This window comes from Nanorana parkeri, unplaced genomic scaffold, assembly GCF_000935625.1.
Source record: "Nanorana parkeri isolate BGI_ZX_2015 unplaced genomic scaffold, ASM93562v1 scaffold577, whole genome shotgun sequence".
NCBI lineage: Eukaryota > Metazoa > Chordata > Amphibia > Anura > Dicroglossidae > Nanorana > Nanorana parkeri.
The window spans coordinates 608,541-635,828 of record NW_017306845.1 but is presented as its reverse complement, the minus strand read 5'-3'; the positions used below and the strand labels follow the sequence as shown (position 1 = coordinate 635,828).

The 27,288-nt window shown below is 39.7% G+C and overlaps 1 protein-coding gene across 9 annotated transcripts in view; it reads left to right on the top strand.

Moving 5' to 3' along the window:
- CNKSR2 (connector enhancer of kinase suppressor of Ras 2) overlaps nucleotides 1-25,061 on the top strand; it is a 284,331-nt gene extending 259,270 nt beyond the window's left edge. For 4 of the 9 annotated variants that reach the window (XM_018562440.1, XM_018562438.1, XM_018562437.1 and 1 more), the window contains 2 exons: nucleotides 16,133-16,315; nucleotides 24,197-25,061. In XM_018562440.1, coding sequence (XP_018417942.1) covers nucleotides 16,133-16,315; nucleotides 24,197-24,412 — 399 coding nt within the window. In that variant the 3' untranslated portion in view covers nucleotides 24,413-25,061. Of the gene's footprint in view, nucleotides 1-7,737; nucleotides 7,774-16,121; nucleotides 16,316-24,196 lie in introns of all 9 variants that reach the window. The other 5 variants (XM_018562433.1, XM_018562436.1, XM_018562432.1 and 2 more) reach the window with 3 other exon arrangements.
- The last annotated feature ends 2,227 nt before the right edge of the window (nucleotides 25,062-27,288 follow it).

The window sequence follows — 27,288 nt, the reverse complement described above, 5'->3', positions numbered from 1 at the left end:
CATGTGACTTCACTTGGAAACAAAAATTCGGACAGATCCGAAATTCAAATAATGAACCAAATCAGATTTTGGATTCAGAATCCGAAAAAACAAAAGAAATAAAAATCCAAATAGATCCAAAACGAAATACATTTTTTGCAGGGTTACATGTCTAGCAGTTAGATTGCCTTTAAGTTGATAAAGACAGAGAGCCTACAGTAGTAATGATTTTCTATGGGTGTCTTTCTATGGGTCTCTTAATAAATTGTTTCAATTACACATTTATATTATGAGACGCTTAATTACCTGTAGCACAAACTTAAATTGTATTGGTTTGGAGAGGATGTCTCAGGCTGCAGATATCTCGGTTGGTAAATTAGGTCTTTTAAACCATAATTTATATCTTTTCCTGTCATGTAACAAAGGCAGAATTAGGGCTAATTGTATTATTTCAGAAAATCTCAACCACTTTTAAAGTATAGCTTGGAGGGCAAGAACCATTGACAGTCTTTTATTGTTGACTGTGTCCATGTTGGGGAAGTTCACCCTCTTTAATTGTCACGATCACCAATGTAACCAGGAATAAACCTGAGAGTAAATCTAAAAGCTTGAGGTGCCATCAGAATAGGAACAGAGGGAGAATTTTCCATTGGTAACACTTGTTCCAATGACAACTTTCTAAGGGGGGATTTCACTCACATTGGACAGATATGCTCCCACTTCCTGTTGAATCTTTGTGACAGGTAGCAAAGGGGAAATTCTTGAGACAGATGGCAAAATTTACAGTGGTTTAACCCTCCCAAAAGGCAAAGTAAAACCATAGTTTTTGGGATATGTGATAGAATGAGACGTGAATACCTTATGTTGTTAAAAGGTTTTATTGTACAACAAAATAGAAAAAAAAAATTTTTTGGCGTTGTATATACTTTAGCATTCCCCTCTAGTTTCACCAAGGGCTCTCCTGCTACTTCTCTGTTTTTCTGCTTGAGTACTGGGGTGTAAATGATCCATCAACATGCCTAGGAAATGTCACAGTAGTGGGATTTGTGCATATGATTTTGCAAGTAGCAAGCATCAAAGTCACTATTTGTATGTTAAGTTTGAGAGGGTGCTGGGGACTCTAAAGGAAAAATGTGAAGGTAAGTGCGATCTCCTGCTGCCCGTTAAGCATTCTATCCTTCTGCTGCAGACAATTTTATTTAAAAAACAAACAGAGAAGGTATGGAAGCTGACCTTTCCTAGATGCCTTCAAGTCATGCTGATAGCTTAAGTGAGTTCCCAGAACAAAGTATGCAGTAGCCTGTTCAAAATCGGGGACTAAAAGTATCAAAACCACTGGATCAGCATGACACCAGGCATCTAGAAATTTTAAAAGAAGCAGTGGCCACTCATATTTCTCTCCGTATAGGTTTGCTTTCAGTAACCAGCAGCAGTGACTTTCCATATCCTATGTTGTGTACCGCTGCACATGCTGGGTGCTTTCATTGGCTACTGCAAGCTTTCTGTCACAGGCCAAAGACAGGTGCACAGTATGCAATTCAATCGGAGGGATGAAGCGTACCTAATAACCTGAACAAAGTGAACTGCTGCTCTGTGGGGGTTAACGGAGTTGGTGAGTAATATAACTATGCTTGGCTCCGGACACCATTTGACATTTAACACAGTGTAAGCATGTCTTGGCTATGATGTCCATGAAATAATACAGTAATAACCAGTGAGTACAGACAAGCTGGCCTGAGCCATGAAAAGGTCATGCTGCTCCTACCCATTAGGTAAATATCACTGACTTTTTTACATTATTCTCAAGCAAGGCAATAGAACAATGGAAAAGCAAACACAGATTTGACGACTTTCGGGATGGGGCTTTTTTCTTGGGTTCTACATTGGCACTCTCTTGACCATATTTGGGGGCTGCAAGGTGCCTTCTAGACCACCGCTGCGTTAGGTCACTGGGCTTTGCCCTTCCAGAGCCTGGCATGTGATCTACTGCCATCTGACTGAGCCCACACAAGGGTTAATGCTCAGAGCTCTGGCTACATACCTTACTGAGCCTGTGTGTCAACCTGCACACTTAAATACTTACATACTTGCAGTATGTCAGCCTATAGGCACAAAGGAAGCAGAGCTGTGGGTCATATCAGCTCCCAATCCCCTAATAGCTCTGGGGCAGATTGCAGCATCCCTGCCCAAGGGCATGGCACCGGCAGTCTGGACAATTGCCCCTCCTTGCTGGGGTCCTCATACATCTTGGAGGCTTTCTTGCTCCCATATGTGTTACCCCCTCCTCCGCATTATTCAGGGAGGAATATTATTTGGCCATGTCAGATTTCATGCCTAAAATCAATGTCATAACTGCTGACCCAGAACGCAGGGGTGCAAGTGTGCTTCTTCACTTCTTCAGAGTCTGTCTCTAAATTTGTCTGCTGCTGCCTCTGTATGTTTGACTGAGAATGACAAGGGTAACCAATCCTTTATGGATGAGCCTCAGTGTACTGACATTACTCCTAGACTTAAGGCTTCCTTTTTGGTCCTTTTTTAATGTAGTACATCCCTATCTAGATCTGGAGTGACCTAAATCCTAAGTCTTTAAGGTTACCAGTCTATGCACCCTAAAAAAAAAAGTCCCCACCTGCTAAAACTTTCCCAGTAAGTTAGCTGGTAAAACCTGTTTTGTATGGTTATTGATTTAACCCTGACAAATTGTTATCTCCTCCAAAGCATTATGCTCAGCAGTATTCCATTGGGGAGGAGTTTGTTAAGGATCTGGCCCTAGAGTTGGTAAAATCAGTCTCCATTGCTCTGGAAGATTCTCGAGATGCACCTCATTAGTACAGGGGACTTGGTCGCTGGAGGCAATTTATCTCCTGATTAACATACTGGAACTCGCAATTTGGTTAGTCCTCCAACTGGATCTCTTAACTGCAAAGTCATCTGTCTTAAAGTCAGCTGGACAATGCCACAGCAGTGGGGTATATCAACTATTAGGGAGGAACTACAAGTCTAGCGGCTCAGAGAAGACTACCAGATTCTGGCCTGGGCATTGTGTTGCTTTAGGGTTGTGTGAATTTGCCCTGATAGATTTCTTAGTTAAATTTATTGCAGGTTTAGTGAAGGGGGTGGCATTCTGTACATTCAAGGTGTACAATATTTCTATACAAGTTGCCATATTGCAACAATTTTTTAAAAGTGTAAATTAATTAAATGGAAGGGTAAAATCTCCCTCTATCTCTCTGTCTCTGTCTCTCTCTCCCTCCATCTCTCTCTAGTAGTTTGCACGGTGGTTTGCCACCCTGCTAGGTGTCCAGCACTTAAAGCATATCTGTAGCTAAACTGGGCATATAAAAATAACCTGTGCATGTCAAGGCAGACACCTTGTACCGTGTTTCCCCGAAAATAAGACACTGTCTTATATTTTTTTTGCCCCAAAAAAACACACTAGGTCTTATTTTCAGAGGATGTCTTTTTTTTATGTGCAACAAAATGTACAACAATCTAAAGTTATTCATGTACAACAATCCAAAGTTATCTGGTATCACTCCGCCTGTCACAGTAACTAGTGCTATAGAGGAAGTATCGGCTAATGCGCTCTGCTCCCTCCGCAGCTTTGCTTTCAACAGTGTCAGCTTTCTTTGCCATCAGGGACAGTGGTACCAGCGGTGCAGCAGTGGGGACATCAGACAGCGGACAGCGCGGTAAAGTACGGTATAATTTACCGTTACACATTACAGTACAGTACCATTACAATAAGCAGTGCCTTCAGGGGGACAGCAGTTGGTGAAGTATGGTACTGGAGTGCTCACTGTCACTGCGCTGGCCGGAGGGAGTCCCCTGTCATCCCCTCCCCAGTATGTCCCTTCAGGCTGATACCATCTCTCCTGCTCTTCAAGTTCCCCCTCACATGCTACCACCAAACTAGGTCTTATTTTTGGGGTAAGTCTTATATTACAGGAATCTTGAAAAATAGTGCTAGGTCTTACTTTCGGGAAACAGGTAGTACCAGAGCAAACCTATCGGAGATTGACGTGGCATATTTGTCTCACCCTGTACCTCTGATCATTCTTATTTAAGGTTTTTCTTAACTGCAGAAAAGTTGTAAAAGATTTCTAATTACCAATGCATGCCTGCTGCATATACATATTGCAATCTTACATTAAATTCAGTATTCATACATTAACAGTATGTATAAAACCACCATAACCGTTTGCCCCAAGTCTTGTTGCTTCAGTTTTAAATAACACGAGGATCTGAGTTCCTAGGAAGACTTTTTGTTTGTTCTGGCAGCAATGTCTTTGCAGATTTACAGCTTCCAGCTAGTGCTTTAAGCTAAACAAATCCATTACACCAGTAGCCAAAAGTGCCTTTTTACTAGAGTTGTCAGCCTAACTACATATTTATTCAGTTAGGCATATCACTATTTATTCTGGAAGAGTAACAATTTCCGCTATTAGGATATTAGATAACAAAAATAGATGGGCCTATCATGAGCTCAGACAGACTTATTCTAGGAAAATTCCTAAAAGCACAACAAATGTATTTCAGTTGCATAAAAACAAAAGGTGCAGGTGCAACATTTTACAGTTTGTTTTTAAAAAGCAGCCAACACTGCCAATCACAAATCTGTTGCAGAACTACTTCTGCCTCTGTTGCAAAGCTATTGTGCACCCCACCCCCAAAATCTAAGAGTGCTGGATGTCTGGTCCCCATCCAGGGTAAAAAGCGGGGCAAGTGATTATTATTGATTAAAGTCTTTTAAAAGTAATAATTTAGCTTTTAAAGTGTACACAAATATTGAAAACAAAACACCCACGCTCAAAGGATGGAAAGGGTATACGTCTGATCATATTACACTAGAAAAATTATACTATATGCAAAAGATAAACATTTTTAATTGTAATTTTCCTACATTTTATATATTCTAAAATTACTAATTGTTTCTCATACAGAAAATCAACGCTAAATTACCCCTTTCTCATTCCCCTCCTACAATATTTATAACCTCATTATATATTTGGAAACATTTTGACCATTTTATTGTACATAACTCAATTTATAGCTCTCTTGTTAATCACATGTAAATGTTTGCTTATTGTAAGACTTAATAAAAACATAATTTACAAAAAGCGGCCAGAGTCTGATTAGAAAAGCATGTCCCCTGCCAGCATACTAGAATATTGTTCAGAAGGACCACTGCTTACTGTGTGGAAGCTCTGCACCCTGTGGTCTCACCTACTCTGCAACCAGCAATGCTGGTCACAGACAACAAGTATCATCTACACATACTGGCAAGGGAAAGGCTTTTCTACTCAGGACATGTCTGCTCTCTAATGAAAATCAACTAAAGTAAGGCTTTGCACACCTTTTTGTTTTGAAGCACCTGGAATTTATTTAGCAGATTTAAACTGAAAGATTAAATAGACTGTACTGAGAGAAGTAAAGGGGGCTAATGGCTAACTTGTTTTTGAAAATGCTAGTTGCCTGACGGTCTATGACCTCAGTACTTCCTGAAAATCTGAACTCATGTTCTGCCTAGTTGTTCCGATATGGTGAAAGTACAAAAGTGATTAAATAAATGTGAAAGTCATGAAGCAAGTATTTATTGGTAAACTATAGAATGGGTTTAACTAGTTATATATCAGGGATCAATTCAACCTCCTTGATGAATATATGTTGGGATAAAGGATACATACATAATGTGTCTGTTGGGAGAGTGATAGACCTGTATTGGCACAAGTTAAGTATAATCAGCGTACAGCGCTATTTAGCAAAAAGCCAAATAGACTGCATGTGTATAAAGCAAATATGCCTGCCCCCTGTATGTATATTACATACTATAGCTATAAACAAGTTTTTACAAAAAAAATCTGTCATTTTGTTGATTCAGGGAAAAGACGGGCCCTCTTGTAGGAATACCCCCAACCTAATTATTCCTTCTTTATGCTCCCTACCTCTTGATAAAAACTTGGTCCTTCCAATATGAAGGTGCAGGTGACCCCCCTCTCAGGATGCAGCGCTCCTTCAGCGACCAATCACCAGTACTGAACATTGTCACATGAGGAAGTTAACCCTGTGTAAGCTCCAACACCAGCTGACACATAGCTTACACAGGGTTTGCCTCTGATGCAGAAACAAAGTAGAAGGCCTGGAGAAAGTGAGTTTCGGTGGGTAGGGTTGTTCTTACGAGAGAACATGTCAAGTTGCCCACTCAGTCTTTTTAAAACATTAATGTACATTGATGTGATTTATTTAGGGTCATTTTTATGAATGATAACATATGCTATATGTCAAAAAAAGCAAAAGCTTGTGAAACACTATAAATCAGTAGATCTACTTTAAAAATATGGGTGTTATATGATCTCAGTACGAACTTGTGAACATATGTCAATTTCCAAGTATAAGTCTTTGAGTTTAATCTTTGGTTGTCTAGATTTTTTTTACTAAGATGTTGCTTATATATTTGTGCTCTTCATTTATATATTTAATTACTGAGCATGTAGCCAGTCATAATACTGGACATGTTAAAAATAATTAATAGTATATTATTTATTTTTTGTAATGAGTATTTGCAGAAAGGGCCTAAACTAGGCAATAGAACAGAAGTAGAAATATCAAGCATGAAAATGTGTACATTTTCGATTTTTCTTTTCTATATTGGACTGCAATCTGAAGTACAGTGGGAATTTAAGGGGCAACAGTATGGGATTTCGAATATTTGTAAAGGAAGAAAATGCAAAGCTTTATTTTGTTCTGCAGTAAGAGAGGCCTAAAATGTTAGGCCTGATTCAGATAGATGACAATTAAAACGATCCAGAAATGTGAATGGGTCAGCCATGTAAAGGTGCCCATACACCTTGTGATTATCGCATGATAATCGCGGGAAATCCAGCGATCATACGATAATCGCAAGGTGTATGGAAGGCGTGCGACCGATTCTAATTTATGAAATAAAATGCCGAATGGGCCGGTGTGCGCAAGCACAAACTTGCCCATTCAGCATTGCAGTCATTTCGATGATAGCAAGTACGATCTGCCTGTCCAAGATGGGCAGATCGTGCAAGCTTTTAATTAGCTTAATTAGCTTACAACCATCACAAGACAAAAGTCTTGCGATGGTTGTAAGGTGTATGGCCACCTTAAGTTGAAACCCATCATAGTTGATTATGCTTCAGCGAAAACAGCTGGGACAGTTCAGTTTGCATTGTTAAATTTTGTTTTATTTTGCCCTGGAGTGGTAAAACATAGCACAGCTAATAGAGCAAATCAAAGTTGAGTAATTTAGATGTGATTTTATATTTTGCTAGTTCAAGAAACCTTCAAAGATGTTGTTTAAATCCTGTCAGGTCTCTAAAGGCTTAAATGCAGCAATCCTCTGCAATAGAAGACAGCTTATACTTGCATCTCCAGTGACCCATTTCCCCTACCCTTTCTTCCATTCCAGAGCTGCAGCCTTGAAAAACCTTTCCAGTATTCAACATTTCAGAGTGCGCTGGATACCAGTATCCTCACCCCATAATGGGTTCTTCCTCCAACCCCCAAAATCACTATTGAACTTAGGGAGTCAAGGAAGTGTACCTGTAACTAAAACGTAGTTCATTTAGTTGGATAGAGTGAGTTTATGTATTGCAAACTTATGTATTGCATTTCTTTATTGCTGTGTCCTAACTGGGAAGAACCCACTCTAAATTTGTTCTGACGACCACTGTCACTGGGACAAAAAGTGGTGGTAAATCTGAAATGTTATGGTTGTCACTGGGAGTGGAGGTGAGGAAAAATCTTCCAATAGGGACTCCTGTTTGGGTGACAGGTATCTTGGAGAGGATTTCCACCTACCTTGCAAGGGTTTTCTCTCACTACTTTGTTTTCTTTAAAAGTGGGGAATGTCCCCAATGAGACTCTGCAAAGAAACAAACCAACTAGCTGACGTGGGTTTGACCATTTCCTATTCTATTCATAACTGAAAAAGGTTTTTAACGATTTGTAATCTGCATTCTTCTTTTCCTTCTATTCCTTATTTTCTTTCTTTTTAAACCATAAAATCATTAATGCACGGAAAGAAAATGAGATCTTAATAAAATATTTTATTTGAAGATATTTTCATTAAAACATGTTTGTTACTTGAAATGGATCCAAAGGTGCAGGAGCCCACTTGGAGTGTTAGAGAACAAGTTTTTTTAAAGTTTAAAGTGTATGGCCTGCCGATCACGTTTCCACATGTTTAACCACTTGAAGGCCATAGTGTTTCACCCCCTTCCTGGCCAGGCCATTTTTCAGTATTCAGCGCTGCGGTACTTTGACTGATGTTTATTCCGTCATGCAACGCTTTACTGAAACGATTTTCATACCATTTTTTGGGGACAGATAGAGCTTTCTTTTGGTGGCTTTTATTCACCAATGGGGTTTTTATTTTTTACTATATAACAAAAAAAGTACCCTAAATTTTGAAAAAAAACATGTTTCCCTATAAAATGTTATGAAACATTTTTTTTCACCCCAATTTTTTGGTAAAATATAAAAGTCTGGGGGGGGGGCGGCGCACACCCGCAGATCCTGCAAGCGATCGGGCGTCTCTAGAGACGCCTGACCGCTTGTATGTAAACAGCCATCGCTGGCTGTTTACATGCTGACGGTTTTCCCTCTCGTGTGCGGCGCTCAGCGCGGACACGAGAGGGGGGAGGGGCAGGACGTCTTAAGACGCCCTCCCGCTCTGAGCAGACGTCCATCTGGCCGTTCACAAACGGCCATGGACGTAAGGTAGTTAAAACACCAAGTATAGAAAAACATCTGTTGACCCTGGCAGAAATCCAATGAGCTCCTTGGTGCCTGCAGTGAGCTGACAATGTTGACTCTGCTGCCCAAAAATTCTAAGGAGTGTTGACAGTCCTAGCTGAGTTCTATGCTGATGGGCTACAGACATGGGGGACCTGAGCAGCACATCTTCGGTGCACTGGTGGGTGGCCTGGATCCTGTGTCCAACACAGGATCCAGAATACTCTGCAGAGTGGCAGGGGGTGCCCTGTGCCAACACCAAGCACTCCTCCAGCTGGCAACATGGGTGTCACGTACCTGGTATGGTCTGAATGATGAGGGAGGCTCCTTTTGTAACTCTCGTCAGAGCACCCCTGGAGATGGCACAGGTAGCGCACGGACGTAGAGAGACACCAGTGCCTGTGGATGCTGATCACCTGCTGGTAAGGATGCAGGAAGCTGGATGCAGGAAGACGCACGATTCAGGATTCAGTTGCTGCTTGGGGTTTAAATAGGCAGATTGGCGCCAATTCGTGCACTTTGCACGCGATTATGCGCATGCTGCACACGCACATGCGCAGTTACTGCTCGTCTGTCACTATGCACGTTTCTGCGTGCCATAGTGCGTGTAGTAACTCGAGCCCTCCTTATGCTATGGGCATTAGTTCTACGTTCCTGACGATGGGGAGATGCATATAAATGCCTTCCCTTATGTATTGCAACTACAGACCAATAGAATCGATACAGGCTCTCGATGGAAGGGAAGTCCCTTTCCTGCTCTCTGTCATGTGACCCATCACATATTCTGGGAAAGGAAGGAGTTTCACTTCCCAGCGGGTACCCATACTGATTGCAAGTGGAGAAAAAGGGGGGTGGAGAATCCATTGCACACAGCCCACTACAAGTGCTGTTGCCAGTCTGCTGCAGAGCTTCAAGCCCCCACAGTGTCCCCTAAACTCTCTGGGGGCCTGCTAACCTCCTACAGTGCCCCTAAGTTTGCTACATTCTCCCAAGACCCCCTTCTACCCTCTCTACTGGGCAGGTCCCCTCTGGAGCCCCTATCCACGACAGTGCCCACCAAGCTGCTACAGTTTTTCAACCCCCCTCTAGAACCCCCCGTCCCCTCATAGGGCCTCCATCCTGCTGCAGAATTTCCTAGGCCTCTATAACCCCCATCCCCCCACAATGTTGCATGGCCTGCTGCACAGCTGTCCAGCTCCCCACAGAGCTTCCCCCCCCCCAGCGCCATCCAGAGTCCCTAGTTCAGCTCAAAGTCCTCTGTATTTTTTTCTCACGGACACCATCAGGGAATTCTCATCTTCCACTGACCGTCTGCTGATTCCAGTGCGGTTTTCCTTCTACTGACCATCAGCTGCTAGGGTATTTTCCCTCCTACTGACCAAAGTTGAAGCTTTTTAACTTTTGCCACTGACCCCGGGGAATTTTTTCTTCCTACTGACCCCCAATGTTGGAGCATTTGCTTCCCCTTACTGACTGCCAACACAGTTTTTATGTTACGAACCACTGAGGCTGAACATTGTTTTCCTCCTACTGACCATTTAAGCTGGGGTACTTTTACTTCTCACTAACCACCAACACTGGGGAATTTTCTCATTTTGGGGACATTTTTTTCTCCTGCTCATGTCTGTTTGTTTTTTTCTTCTTCATTAGTACTATTGTGGGTATTGGTGATGGGAGGGGCATTTCTCTGTCTGCCTCAGGCAGAAGTGCTGGGTTTAGCTCTGATTACAGAACACCTTTTTGACTGTACCATATGATGAATGTTTATTTTTATTAATTTTAACATACACATAGGAGTTCCTTTTAAACCCCAAAACAAAAATGTAAAATATTTCAGCTAACCCATTGTTAGATGTAGTGGCTGCATTACGTTTCTTTAGTTTTTTAGGCTTTTTAATTTTTTTTAACTTGGTGATTCTGGAAAAAGCGCATTTGCTGTCCTAGGGTGACAGTGCTCACATACCATACTGTATCTATAGGGGAGCAGGGTTGGCACCCTAAGCTGCTCTCCTGATTTGGACTACAAACCCCTTCCCCTCTCCTCACCCCAATTACTTAGGGGACGGTGCAGAGAAAATGATTGAGATTTCACTTCAGTCCACAGGAAGCTACAAGGACACTGGATTTCTGACGGCATCAACAAATATTTTTATAATGCAGCCATCACATATAGAAACTTGTAACATGCAATACATTTAATTTTTGTTCTTGGGTTTAGATACATTTTGAGTAATTTGAAATTGAGTCTGTTCTGGAGTTTTTTACAATTTCAGTTCAATGCAGTCAGTTTGCTTCATTTTCATATGTAGCCAGATAGGCTGTGGAATAAATCCAGAATCTGACTTTTGCTCAGAATTGTATGAAACTGAGGGCAATATATTAAATGGCTATTGTAATGGTTATGAGCCAGCGGTTGGGCCCTGCGCCATGAAATCTTTGATTATCATTACAGTTTACCTTGTTTTGTTTTTTTGACCAAAAGGTAATTCAGATCCTGCTGTGGTATAGACTTATAATTTGCATTCGTTGGTTTGGTAGCCTCTGTGTAGATTTCATTTAGTAATGCATCATTTATCTTGTGTGTTAAAAAGTGTGATCATACCTTTTTGTCTTTATTTGTATATATTTTGTCACAGAAATTTGGTGGTTGTTTTGTGTTACTAAAACGTTCTGGCTATATATGCCGTCTCTTCATGTTTTTAAAATGCAACTCCATACAAATCCCTTATCGTACTGATAAAGAACCTTGTCAGCCCAATTCGCTGTCATCAGCATAAGTTTTGTGGGAAAACCGTATTTCGGCAAACAATAATTGCAAAACAGCCCCCCCAGCACAATAGCAAGCCTATACTAAATATAAACTTGTGTTTGTAAGATCTGTACCGTTAAAAGTGCCTCCACAGTCTGTTGGTCTTTTAAACAGGAAGAAAGCTATACACTTTAGACTGAATCATTGCATTTTATGCTCCCTATTTGTACATATCAGAGCGCATAAACTGTCAACTTAAAATCACCATATCTGTGTCGTGTTCTTCCTGCTTGCCATGTTTCATTTTAACCTCCAAGTAACTGAACTAAACCTCTTGATAAAGTGTATCTATGGGCAAAAAAAAATACTGCTCATACAATGGAATTTGTCACTAGCATTAACTGTTTTTCAGAAAAATAAAAACTGTTAACAAACCGCATCATATATGCAATGATTATATTGCCCTTAGTTACAATTTAAAGGTAGCCCTCCATGAGAAAATTATGGGGGCTGTCATTGTTAATTTCTTCTTTGAAAAGCTAATTGCCAAGTTGTCATGCCGACCCTCTGTCTTCAGTACTGTCCTAAAGTCACACTAAATTTAGAAGTTAAACCTTAAAAATGCATTCCAGTATTTATTATATTAAAAAAAATATATCTTATTTGAGTACCACTCGGCTGTAGATCCTCAAATCATCTCTGAATTCATGCTGACACTGTCCTTCTGGAGGGTGGCTACTTTTGTTCCCCATGGTCCCTATGTGTATAGTAAAGTAGGCACCACTCCAAGCTTGTTCCCATGATGGGCTATAAATTCAATAATAATTATATTTCGTAAGCTAAACGTGAGATTGTAGTCCATCACAAGGGCAAGCTTGGTGCGGTGGCTACTTTACCTGACCCACAGGGACCAGGGGGAACTTAAGTAGACACCCTCCAGAATGGAGAACAGTGTCAGCATTAGGGATGTCTCGATACCCCTTTTTTAAGACCAAGTACAAGTACTTCCCCTCATGCACTTGCCGATACCAATTACCGATAAGAAATTACTTTTTCTTAAAGGGACATTTAAAAAAAAAAACAATAGACATGATTTTAGGCCAATTTGTTTATGATTATGAAGAACTTTAATTAAAGACTGTTTTAGAACAATAAAACATGTAAACTATTCATGTTTTCAACCACGATCGTGTGAGACCGCCCAGGCGGTATTGCGGCAGGAGTTCACCGCTCCACGCCCCCTGCCGTCACCGCTCCACGCCCCCCGCTGTCACCGCTCCACGCCCCCTGCTCTCGTTTGCCCGGCGCCTGGAACTATTGCCCGGGCGTCGGGCAATACGAAATCAACACTGATGCGCAAGCATCGGCGTTAGGTACCAGGGCATTTTCACAAGTACTTGTGAAAATGCCCTGTATCGGGCCCGATACCGAAGCTAGCATCGGTATCAGGACATCCCTAGTCAGCATGAATTCAGAGATGATTTGAGTATCTACAGCCCAGTCATAAACAAAAGAATTACATTTGTGTTAATAGGGTACTTGAATGCATTTGTAAGATTTAACACTTGAGTTAAATGTAATTTTAAGTCACTAACCCAGAAATAATATGCAGATCAAAACGTCTGACTTGCCTCATCTTTATACTTGTTCCAGGTCAGTGACTCTGTATTGAAGCCAGAGGGTCAGTATGACCAGGCAACCAGTATTTTCATAAGGAGGTCAGCAATAGCAGTCCCTATGTTCTCTCATTACTCAAGCACTCCTCCTGATACTGCTTTTAAATCAACATAACATGTCGTATACATTTAATAAATACATTACAATCTTAAATGTTTTTTATGATCAGCAGAGTTGCCAGATTAAATTAGACATTTTCGGAGCAGTAATACATTCCAACTAAGATTTAAAGCATGCATCAATTAGTGGTATAAAAATATAAACAACACAGGCTGTTAGGAGTTGACAGAAGAATCTACTGCGGGCAGACTCCAGCATTTTTGTCCTGCTTATACGTCAACACTGCCAGCACATATAACGCATTCCATTAAAAGAACTCCAAGTCACAATGATTATTAGTTCCACACTATATTAGGGCTTCCCATAATCCAGTTTTAAGAAATGTTAAGTAAATAATGACTCGCTCTCACTTAAAACTATCTTAAGCATTCATTTCTGTATAAACCTGAGTAAATTTTGGGTTCTACAAAACCGAGCCAAGGCATTTTGTGTTCCTTAGCCAACCATACAGTTAAAGAATTATGGGGTACACTTTTTTGTCGTTTTTAGTTTCCATATGATACAGGAGTACATTTTGCAATGTGCTCCTGTAATCAAAAATGCACCATAAGTTTTACATTTAAATGTAATATACTGTGGGCGGGGCTAATCAATATTGTTGGGATCCTCCTCTCCCATTGAGTGAGAGCAGCATGTAGGAGGTGCTGCGCATTCATGAGATCCTGTGGAGGCACAGCAGCTCAGGGCACATCCAATACAAGTTTATTCATGTCGTGTCACAAGTCTATGAACACTAGTACATCCATCCTGCAGTTTGTTTTTTGTTCCCCCCCTCCCCTCTCATTTGATTAAAATCATTAGGGGTCTACAGCTGGTAGCAAACCATGTCCTCTATTTAAAAGAACACTGCTTTAACCTAAGCGATTTCTGCTTTCACATATTCATAATACATGAGCTTGACTTTGAGGTCTTTTTCAGGAAAAATTTTTTAAAGTTCTATGATACTATGGTATGGTGAGTGGCCGGCCAGTCTACAAGGTATATACGTGTAGAGATTAGGGATATCCCGATACCAGGACCAAGTACTTCCCCTCATGTACTTGCCGATACCAATTACTGATGCTTTTTCTTAAAGGGACAGGTGACTTTAAATGATCCATAGTACAACTACATGTTATGTATTATGGATCATGATTTAACCTTTTCATGTTAGCAGGGGAGAATTGTAAATCTATTGCTGTAGTGTAGTGGAGGTGTGTGCTGTATATATGTACTACATATACATTACACACGTCCAGTACACTATAGCAATAGATTTACAGCCAGCCATGTCCAAGCTTCCCTCACTCAGTTTCACTCCAATCCCTGTTGCCTCACTAGGTGCCTCTCGTAGTCGGCACTGGGCAGGATCGCAACAGTTGTACTACGGATCATTTAACCCATTCATGTTAGCAGGGGATCATTGTAATTCTATTGCTGCAGTGAATTGTGAATCTGTACAGGTACTATGTACTACATATAGAATGCACTGCAGCAATAGATTTACAATTCTGCACTGCTAACATGAATGGGTTAAATGATCCGCAGTACAACTACATGTTATGTATTATTATGTACTACGGATCATTTAACCTATTCATGTTAGCATTGGATAATTGTAAATCTATTGTTGCAGTGCATTCTATATATATAGTACATGTACATATAGAGTGCACTGCAACAATAGATTTACAATTCTCCTCTGCTAACATGAATGGGTTAAATGATCCATAGTACAGGGCTACATATGGATCATTTAATCCATTCATGTTAGCAGAGGAGAATTGTAAACCTATGGTCTCCAGTGTATTAGCAGTGTGTACTCTATGTGCTACATATAGAGTACACACTGCTAATACACTGGAGACCATAGATTTACATGTATCCCCTGCTTAATAGAGCCCTTGCCCTCACTCACTGTGTGGGAAAGCAGCGATGAGTCAGCGCTGGTCCGGTGGGAGGAGCTCCAGGTGGGGTCCCAATTTAGCTGGCCCAGAGGTGCTGGCCAGCTAAATTAAGATCTCACCTGGAGCTCCTCCCACCAGACCAGCGCGGACTCGCCACTGCTCTTCGGCACTGAGCTGAAGAGGAGCGTTGCATCACTGCTGCTCCGGTGGGCAGCGCTCTGAGTGGGGTCCTCTGGGCAGTCGCCGACCACCTAAATTAGGACCCCCACCTGGGGCGCCGCCCACTGGAGGAGCAGTGACGCGACGCTCGGCGAGGTAAGAAAAAAAACATAGCGCAAGCTTCGGCGCTATGTATCCGTGCATTTTGACAAGTACAAGTACTTGTCAAAATGCCCTGTATCGGTCCCGATACCGATGCTAGTACCGGTATCGGGACATCCCTAGTAGCAATGATATGGTAATTTCAAAAGAACCAGCCTGAGTTCACATTTCTGAGAAAAGAGACTAAAAGCTAGAAAAGGGCATGAAGCTTACATAACACAGACAAACCCTTGGTGAAAGATGGACTACTTCATTTACATTGCCCTCCCTGTTAAAAAAAAATTTAATAAAAATTGTCCTTTACTGCTAAAAAATTAAAGCTTCCACTGTCTGTTGCCCTGTAAAGTCAACTCAAGCGAACCCAACTTTGTTCGCAATACATTATTATTTGTTGATCTGGTCTTAAGTTGTAGATCTATAACCTCCCTTCTTCTAGGTCCCACTACAAATTTAAAAGAAACTGGCAACTTTCTGGAGAAATTGTTTTGGTTGTCTGTGTCATATAAAACTAAAATGTGACAAGCGATGATGGAGTTTGCCAATCTATAAAATGAGAAAAAAAGATGCTGGCTTACAGTTATTGTCCAGTTAATGTTGCTCCATTCCTTCTGTTTCCACGATGACAGAAACTGTTAACGAGAAGCCAGCAGACTCATTACAAGATCTCTACAGGGCCCTGGAACAGGCCAGTTTATCCCCTCTTGGAGAACAGCGGCTTTCAACCAAAATGGAGTACAAGAAGTCTTTTATTAAAAGATGTAGTGATCCCGTAGTCAATGAAAAGCTACACAGACTGCGCATTTTGAAAAGCACTTTAAAGGTAGGACATTAGAAAGAAGTTCTAACTGGACCTTGGGGCATTATTTAAGTACTAAGCTTTTACAATTTTAAGTCTGTAATCTAAACATACTGTAAATGTGGATTTCATTCCCAAGGTGAAATTATAATCCTAAAATAAGTCAAAGGAGAACTACAGGCAAAACTTGAAATTCAGTAATATGCCTAAAAAAAACCGCTGCTTTTGTGCTTGTATATTGTATTTGAATACAGTATTTTATAAAAAGGCAAATTAGCCACATACTATATTGGCATTATAAAGGCCTTTATGTGACCAGGGAACCTGTGCTTTATCTATGTTCTTTTTTTTTTTATCCCCTTCCCCCCATATGTACTCCCTCACACAGACCTATGTAAGCTCCAAGATGCTCTGGCCAGAGCTTACACAAAACTAAGAACCCTCCGCCTACCCCCAGATGCCATTACTCAGACTTTGATATTGGCCACTCCCTCATACTTGGAAGTATAAGGTATTATGCTCTGCTTGGAAAGTGAAGCAGTAAAGATGTAAATGGCAGGTAAATATAGCTGGTAAGGGCCCTCAGTTACAGCAACCTGTTTTGGGCAAAGCTTTCACTTTAAAGTTTCTGTGTATGTACACAACCATGCTAACCATTGCAGACTCTGTGATCCCAGCTAAAAAGAGCCACAAATATTTGCCATGACAGTCGGTACAGCATCAGAAAATGGGCATTGCTGAGATTTTAAAATGCTATAAGCATACTCCTGAAGTTTACATTTAAAAAAAAGAAAATACTCAGTGATCATTCACCTGATCGTATGTAAATCCATAAATAATTATTGTCTTGACTGAAATTCTCTTTAAAGGAATTGATTTTGTCTCACACCAACAAATAATTACAGTAAATGTAGCTGTACTCTATTTGCACTATCGAGGTTTAATTAGTAGATCATCTGTAAGAAATACACAGCTCACTGTGCAGATCTCCTTATTTCTTTTCCGATAATACTCCTTATGATCAGTACTAGGGTTGCACAGATACTTTTCGACTACCAGTGCAGATACTTGGCATTTTCATGAGAACTACCAGGGTTGCAGCGGTTCCAGCTGGGACCTGGCTCTGGCACTCCACCACTGTCCTGAAATCATTAGTCTGTATTGTTTTAGAAAAACTGTCACATGACAATAAACAAAAATGTATCAGTACTTGTAAGTACTCGGCAAGTACCAGTACTCGCAAAACTGGTATCTGTGCATCCCTTTATTTATATTTATAAAAACAAAATCGTACATTAAAACAGAGATGTACAAATCCCAGGAGCTCCGTGTGTTCCTTACCAATGACAGCTGCCTCCTAACTTTTGAATTTTTCTCTAGTGTAGTCTTGGAGCTCAAAAGTATCGGTACATGTACTTGTACTTGTACCGAGTACTGTACTTGGTATCTGTGCAACTCTAATCAGTACCCAAGAGCCACCATATTGCCCTATTGTTATTCAAAGCTAAAATCTGGGTAAAACAGGCATTTCTTCCAGATCTGTACATGAAACAACTCTTTTAGTTTGCATCTGTGCTAGAGTTTTAATTTAAAGCAGACGTGCTTTCGGTTCTTGTGCAGGGTGAAGGTTCTTGAATTTGTGCCTCCATCTAGTTTTCTGCAGGCGGCCTGTAGTGGAAGGACCTGCTGGTTCCCACCTTCAACTCTCATTCTTGCACAGGCTATGTGGAACTCAGTGGTGTCTGGGTTTTCAAGGGCTTTTAGTGTACACATTGGATATTTCTTATGTTTGAATGAGTTTTTGTGCCTTAGCCAGAGGCGTAACTAGAACCTTCAGGGCCCCGGTGCAAAAAACCATGAAGAGCGCCCCCCCTCACCCCTCCAACCGCCATGGCACCCTATATTAACAGGAAGGCTGTCGAGTTCCCCAGCAAGCGCGGGACCTCAGGCAGCCACTTGATTAAAATTTAAGTGCGGTGTTCTTTTGAACGCTGACTCAGTATCTGCGCTTGCGTACAGACTCGATTACCGAGAAAACCGGAATTTATTTACAAAGTATTAGTTTGTGATTGTTAATTGTGACCGTTAATAATATACCGTCCATGGCAGGAAATGATGTGTGACAGTGAATGACGGATGGAATATTAACAGTCACAATTAACGATTTAAACAAGATACTTTGTGAATAAATCCCGGTTTCCTCGATAATACTGGTCTGTGCACAAGCACAGATGCTGAGGTCGTCAAATTCGAGGAAACCAGATGCGGAGGTAGTCAAATTCGACTACGTCGGCGTTCTCGACGGAACACCGGTATCTGCGTTTACTATTGGGGCATTGGCACTGGCGCAACCCTACTTAATACTTGTATAATCATCATACAGCAATGTAGATTACCACCAGCTATGCGGGACTACAAGTCCCAGCAATACATTATAATAGAAGTCAGCACTACAGAATCCCACTACACCAGCATCCCCCCCCCTTCCCACTCCAGACTTACCTTCTGTCTCCTGCAGGGCCCTCATCCTCGTCTCTGTGGCCAGGGGGTGGGGCAAAGTCGAGAGGGTCCTCACACAGCAGAATGTGCTGCCCAGCGTGGCCTGCAGCACATTCTGCGGGACAGAATCAGCTCTAGACTTTGTGAGGCCTTAGGCGAAAATCAAACGTGAGGCCCCTCCCCCACTTCCACCCATAATGAAAAAGGTTGTAGGCAGAGAACAAAGGTGGGACGCAGAGGACAGGGGTATGACACACAGTACAGGGGTATAACGCACAGTACAGGGGCAGAGTATAGAGGGGAGATGCACAGCACAGGGGGGGAGGCACAGTACAAGGGATGCACAGTACAGAGGGGGGGGCGCAGAGTACAGAGACTTAGAGTAGATATAGATCTGATGTTCTGCCTTCCTCCTCTCCTGTTGGGGGGGTGGGGAAGCAGCGATGTCTCCTATTCCTGTGAACCCTCCAGTCAGCATGGTGGCCCAGTCTTCTTCCTGTTCTCAGGACCCGCGCCACTGTCCTTCTGCCAGCCAATAGTGGTGGTGCAGCTTCCTCCCAGCCCATAGCAGCTGGAGTGGGCGGAGGAAGCTGCACATTGCTGCCGAGGAGACCGACTACTGAATCGGGCATCAGAGAGGCAGCTGAACGGGATTTTCTCCTCAAGCGGACGCAATTGCAACCGCTGCAACCCTGGAAGTTCTGCCAGTGGCCTTAAGTTTTAAAAGGGCTTTACAGCACATATTAAAAACCTAGTGTCCATAGTTTTTTTCTTTTTTCTTTTATTACATGATCGATGCTTTGCTTACTAGTCAATGGGAAACTTTAGTAAAATTGTGATGGTATTAAGGATTTGTGTATTGTATGTATAACTACATACACAGCCATATAATCATTATTGTAGTTAAAGCAGAACAAATCAAAACTTTCTGTGTTTTGTGACTGCTATCTGTGCCCCATTTGAGTGGTTTTCCTTTACCTCCACTACCATAGACAGAACACGAGGTCTCAAAAATCTTCCCAAAGTGAGGGGAAGTCCAACCTGTAACAGCTGTCACTAGATCATATCCCCTGTTAAGATATTGCCCCTCTTCTCCTATTTAGTATACAATTGTATTTCCCTTTTCTTTCTGTCTTGGTGTCAGTGGTCACCAGCACAGGAAGTGTTGGTAACCCCTTACCAGACACACAGCACTAGGAAATATAAGGACTTTAACCCTTCCCTATCCTAATTTACCTTCCAGGAAAGGTAAATATTTACAGACTTTTTTAATGATATGGCTTAATTTAAAATCTTTCATATAGGAATAAGTTTGCTTTTAAGTAGAAATCAAATCCTTGTTCACAAATCCTCCATATGGAAGTAACACAGGATCTGAGTTTATGCGTCCAATTAAAAATGAGAAATTCCTTACTCTGAGCCAAAATTCTATGGATGTAATTGTCTGAACGTAATGAACGTAAGGTGACCCCCCAAAAAAGGTATTCTTTTTTTTAGTTTTTTTTAATCTTGGTGACACTAAACTCAAGTACTTAACTATTAACAAAAATGTAGCTTATTTGTGTATACCTCAGCTGTAGATTCTCAAAACATCTCTGAATTCATGCTGACACTGTCCTTCCTTCTGGAGGGTGCCTACTTTTGTTCCCCATTGTGTGTGTGTGTGTGTGTGTGTGTGTGTTGTAAAGTAGTCACCACACCAAGCTCACTCCCATAGTAGTCTGTAGTCAAAACAAATAGACTGCAATCTCATATTTAGTTAACTATCACATGAGTGAGCTTGGAGTGGTGACTACTTTACAACACACACAGGGACCATGGGGAACAAAAGTAGTCACCCTCCAGAAGGAAGGGCAGAGTCCGCATGAATTCAGAGATCATTTGAAGATCTAAAACTGAGTGATTTTGTTAGTAGTGAAGGGACTTGAATGCATTTTTAAAATGTAGCTCCTGAGTTTAGTGTCACTTTAAGATGAAGACTCTAATGTGTTGTACAACAAAGATGAAGACTGCAATAAGACTGAGCCTGATTGGTTGCTATTGGCAGGAACTTGATTGTGTTGTTTTCTTTTCTCCAATTAGTTCCCATGTATTTTTTTTTTTAATTGTTAGGCTGAAGTTGAAACAAAATAGGATGTTATGGATTGTTTAATTAACTTAGGTTTGTTGATTTTTTTTCTGAGTGTTAAAGCAATAGAGAACAACCTACCTAAGATGCCTCCTGCTTCTCAGACTATCCACTCCTCCACCTTCTATAATTCACTATTGGTTAGTGAGGATGACCATTACAGTGATTGGCCATCACTAAGTATTAGGGGCAGGGAATGTGGGCGTTATTTCTGTATTAGATGTTCCTGATTTACGGAGCTTCAGGACACAGTCATGTCAATGAATGTCCCTGCACTATATTGTATGTAGCATCTTCATATGTATCAATTATTGATACAATTATTGCCACTAAAAATCACATTTATTTTGTTACGGCTCATCACCTTGTACCTGTAGAAAACTACAATTCATAAATGTAAAAAATACTGCTATATCAAATTATAAGTCTAAGTGAATTATCAACTGCTGTTTATAAATAATACTAGAAGGTGGTTGTGAATCCAGTAGCTCCAGATTAAGTTGTTTTAGGGTCTTTTGTGCTTAGTTTTTCAGGTACCAGATTATGTGAACACTGCAAAATATATAAACTCCAGAAAAGACTAAACATTTTATCTTTAGGGAACTTTTAATTTTGGCAAAAAGTGTGAGTAAAAGTGTTCTGTTTCAGCAAAGGGGTATGCTATGTGGTTTTTGATTGACCCTTTATTGACCAGGTTAGTGGTTAGCTCTCTTGCTTTGGGACTCTGAATTAAATCCCCCCCCCAGTAATGTTCTGTTCTGATTTCAACTTGCAGTATACCAGTAGGTTAACTAGCTTCAGCATAAAATGAGCCTCGTGTGTTTTATATGACTTTGGCAAGGATATTTGTGGTTGTGATATTAATGGTTCTTCTCTAAAGTGATGTAGGCAATTATGGTGCTATAAAAGTGAATTAAAGTCTTTAAGAGTAACTATGTTTATTAATAAAAAAAAATCAACATTACATGTGTAAAAACTTACAATAAAACTTAATATACAAAAAAGAATCTTTGTTATTAAGTGTAAAAAAAAAGATCTAGAAAATACCTTTTCAGTTCAATCTGCAGCCAGATAGGATTTTCTAAAACCGGCAAGGTTTCCTTGTATTGGGGGATTCTGTGATCTAAGTGATGGACTTACTCAGAAATGTCACTTCTTGCTCATATATTTGGCTCATTGCTATTCCCAGCATTTTTTTATCATTACATTTAAGACTCGTGACTGCAATAGAATGACCCACCTATGTAGCACTCAACAAGTACATAAGGGAAAGTCAAATATGTGTTACAGTATAAATGCAAACAGATGGGTGTCTACAATTTTATGTTTATTAAAATCCATGCAATCCATGCAATGCATGTGAACTGACCAGGAAAGGATTGGTTTTTCTTCCCAGCAAAAGTGTACTTGCACTTAGACCAACAGCCTAGTGTGCCATGTGTCGGTACAAAATGAAAGTGCCAGATTATGGTTTTCCCTTGTATATGCATATATTAATGTATTTGTGATATAGTTTAACTTAAAATTCCAGCTTATAATAAAAAAAAAATAGCCATGTGGAGGTTAAAAAAAAGCAGCTCTTGCAAATACTAACCCTATCACTGTCACTACTTCCTGCAAACTTACCACTCTGCTATCCAGTAGAAGTCTTTTTTTGGTATGAATGACCGGCAGTGTGAGCAAGAGTTGAGCTTTAAGAAATTTCCTGGATTCTGCATCACTGGCTCCTGTAATCAGACCTGATCTAACTTTAAAAAAAAAAGCAAAATATTTATAGCCATGTTTTCATTTAAACAGCTTAAATCATCAAAATAGGTTGCAAATTTGAATTGCTTTTAAAACTACAGCTGCATCAAAAGATATTGAACAAGAACCAGCCCCTGAAATAAGAACACTTACCTGTCCAAGTGGGTGACTCTTGCAGGGCTACGGGCATTGTTTAGACTGAAGTTTAGACTTTACTGGATTCTGGATAATTTTATTTTAAATTATTTCTAAGGCAGCCCAACACTACCTGCTCAGTTTTTGACCACTTTTGTCTAATAAAAATGTATCTGTTAAGTCATTCATACTAAAAAAAAAATATTATATTATACTCAAGATGTTATGAAAAAAGTATATCAAAAACTCCATATATTCCATTTAAGATTTGAAATTGTGCTATATTATTACAGGTTTTTATATAGTGCCGACAATTTATACAGCGCTTTACATAGTACATAATCACATCAGTCCCTAACCACTAAGAGCTTACAATCTAAGGTCCCTATCTCACATGCATACAGATAAGGCCAATTTAGACAGGAACCAGTCAACTTCAACCCTGAGTTTCTTAACGTGTTTTCAACCCTTTAAATGTGTGCAAAAGTCTAGGGGACCCTAAGCAAAAAACATCAGGTGCTCCATCACATCAGAAACCCTGCGTCACATTAAAAACCCCCCTTCACATTAGGGTCTCCCCTTCACATCAGGAGCTCCTTATTTACATCTGAAGCTCCCTTTTCACATCAAAAGGCCACTTCTTCACATCAGAAGCTTCCACCTTCTCATGGGAGCCCCCTGCATTTCTTCCCCTTATTATCAGAGTCCCACTCAGCCCCAATATGGCAGCAGAGTGAACCTCATCCTGTTTGTTTATGTGCAGCTGAAGGACGGGGAATGCCCCAGCCTGAAAGTGATTGGGAGGGTGGCCCAATGTCGCTTCTGGGTTCAATGGAGCTCAGATTCATTTTGAACCTGAGCTCATCCCTAGTGTTGATAAATAATACAATGATTTATGCCTAGGGAGTAATGGAGTTATTTTGGAGAAATTGAGTTCAGAAAATTTGGCGAAGTGGAAATAATTTTACTTGAGTTACTTAAATAAAATCTACTTTTTGAACAATAGGGGCAGTTTTAAGACACAATACAAGCTCCATAAAAGTTAAAAGGAGCTTCATTCTCTGCCACAAGCCATTTGAATCCTTAAAAAGCACCTTTACTTGTCTTCTCTATTGCCGCTAATGGTTTTCACTAAAATCTCCCAATTTTTTTAACTTTTCAGGGAACTAAAAGCTCTGTTTCCCTTATCCTTATGCATCAAATAAAAAACTAGTTCACATGAAAAAAACCTTCCAGTGATTTAATAACTAATGCATACAAAATAATCTATGCCTCTGAGAAATTTTTGCATCTGAATTGAATGTTTTGTTGAGATAAATATTATGTAATAGAGAACACATTTTGTTATTTTTAATGCAGTATGCCTAATTTCTAAAACACTGTTTTTAATTTTTCAGGCCAAAGAAGGAGAAGTAGCTATTATTGATAAACTTCTGGAAAATCCCAGTTTCACGTCTAGAGACTTTCAAGAATGGAAGCATTTATACCTTGATATTTTTTTGGACATCTGTCAGAAAAGTGAAACAAATGACTGTGAAAGTGCTTCTTCTGAAGTAGATGCCCTCATTCAGTCTCTATCTCATACACATTCTTATATTGAAACGCATGTATAATTGTTGTACTGTCAGACCTCTGCCCCGAAGAATCATCATTTTCTAAAGGAAATTATAATGAATATATGGAAAGTCTGGTAAAATCTATTTTAATGTTGCTGATCTATGTGGAGTAAGCATTGTATGGCCACAATGCCTTTGTCTTATTTTTGCAATCTGCCTATTTTTATGCTATTAGTGTTCTGCTTTGTGTTATATTTGTGGTTACAAAAAATAAATAAAATATGGATTTAATATGTTGGTCAAGGTTAGGGATTTATATTTGAAATAGATTTATTTTCTATTATACAGAATTTATCTCTGGGTAACCATATACTATTTGGCAAAAAAGAGTAACATTTTTATAATCTTAGTTCTATTGTGCTCATGCCTCTAAAATTTGTTAAATGCTGCAGATGAATTTGGAGGTTCTCAAATAAAATGAGTATTAAATGTAAATTAGGAAATAAAATTAATGAGATGTTTTATTAATCAAATTATTTACTGTTAAATAAAGAGTTCTTTTAATGTGAATGTACTCTGGGAAAACGACCTGTGTGTGTGTATATACCGGTATATATATATTATTAGCCATATCACATATACAGTATATAAATACTATGACAATGCCAGAATTTTCCAATGGCCGAAAAATCTACCTCCCTATAGATATCCCAACTTTATAAAGAACTATCTTTAGTGACATTAAATGAAATATGAATTATTCACATCAACGTTTATTGATGTATTCCATTAATTATCATACAAGTTAAATTTGTAAATGGATTTCTAAAAATATTTGTTAAAAGAATTTATACAAATGGGCATTCCGTTTCTATGAAACATTAAGTTCCAATACACCCTAGTGGATTTTGTTTCCTACTATGGTTGAACATGCTAAATCTAAGACACATTTTGCTACATGCTTAATTGAATTGATATGGTACCATATACTATGTTAACATATCAAGGTACTTATGCACTGTTTTTCTGTTCTTGTAGAAAAAAAAGCATTTTTTACCCATTAAACCAAGGCTATAAATAACTCTAAAGCAATTCAAGTTTCACAGATATTTTGAATTGGTTCCCAGTTTAAAAATTCATAGACTTCTCCAGATGCTTTATGGGGAAAAAAGGCACTAAACAAAAAACACTACAAATATTAACTTTGTAATAATATCTCACTTTGAAAGAAAAAATAATAATATTTGTATTTGTGTTACCCCTCCTATAAAAGTTTTGATTTAGCAGATTCACCAGGATCTGTGCATGTCAACAGCAGTAAATAATTAGCTAAGCCAACATAAATAAACAGTGCTAAAATTATTGCCATAAAATCCTATCAAACTAGGATGTCAGTGCCTTTTTTGTCGTTGTCAAGTCAGCAGTGGTCATGTGTTTGAAAGCAGCTTTTCATGTCACCATTTTATAAATTGTGCCAAGCTTCTTTCCGTTGAGTTAATGGAGTCCGGGTCAAAAAAAAGTAGAAAAATAATTAAAATGGCAACTGATATGTATCACTTTACATTTTGTGACTTGAAGGGTTTTCCAGGTACATGTGGAAGTAGAACTTTGTATGTACTGTCTTTCATAAAGCTAAATTGTTCATATTATCAAAAGACCCCAAGGGCTTTTACTTATGGGCTTCAGATTTATAAGAATAGTATAGCCAGCAATCTTTTACAAAGTATTTGTGAATCTTTCCACAAGCTTCAAGCAGCATTATTGAAGCCTTTTTTTCATATTTGTGATTCTTTATTTGAGACATTGTTGTAATTGTTACACAAGCAGAAATGACAATATATGTAAATGCTAGAATAACAGATGGCCTGTCTGGAGTAACCACTTTTATATGTAGGCAGCCATCATTTGTTAAAGCCTTTGAAGCAAAATTCCAGCCAAAAATATCAAGAATAAAATTATTAGCCCCATAAAAGGTAAAATAACAATAACAAAACCAGCTTTTGCTGCAATGTGCAACTTCAGTCCAGAGACCTCTCCCTCAGTACTTTTCTCTACCACTAGCTGTCCTCAGTCTGATGGCCAGCATCATTCAATCCACTTCCTCTTAACCCATTTCATTTTGTAGCTGGACAGTGAAAGGAGAAGCAGCACAGTGATGAGCTTATGTTTGTCACTCTGCTTTTGCTACCTATCCACATGCTTCTTATCACATGAACTGATTGGCACCTTGTGCTGTTACTTCCTCTCACACTCCAACCTTACTGTACAAAGGCAGGTATAGGTACTTACCCTATTATTCAATACATAAATAAATGTATTTTGAATTGCAGTCACAGAGCTGCATTAATTTGTATTATCTGCCTAGAGTTCAGCTTTAAATCACCTTTCAGCTTGCGTTTGAGGAGGTTAAACACAGATCCTAATGGTAGTACTGAATGTCTTTTTTTACAAAGATGCTAGCCGGTTTTCGTAAGCTTCAGCACTACATGAAGATTGTGAAAACCCGCAGGCAACCTTGGTTAATGTGACAATCTGCACTGCCATTAAGATCTGGGGGGGTTTTAAAGTTTATTAAGGTTTTTCACAATAACACAAAGATAAAGTTCTGTTATCCAATAGCCATAAGTACAAAAGTGGGAGTAAACTATTAGACAGCTATGAACATTAGAACATCAGCATATATCAATCAAAACTGGTCACAAACCCAGATATTATAGTAGGTATTTGACAGCTTAGCCTTCAGATACCATTCTGTATATTGAAACGGTTTTACAATTGTATTGCCATCTGTGAAAAAAATTTTTTAGTATGAATATCCTTGTGAAGATCAGCATCCAGTCTTTCTCTACGGGGTAAGAGTTGTAGATCCCTAGTGACTTTCTGGATTGTAGGAGGAGAGGACGCATTCCACTGCCTCATGATACATCTCCTTG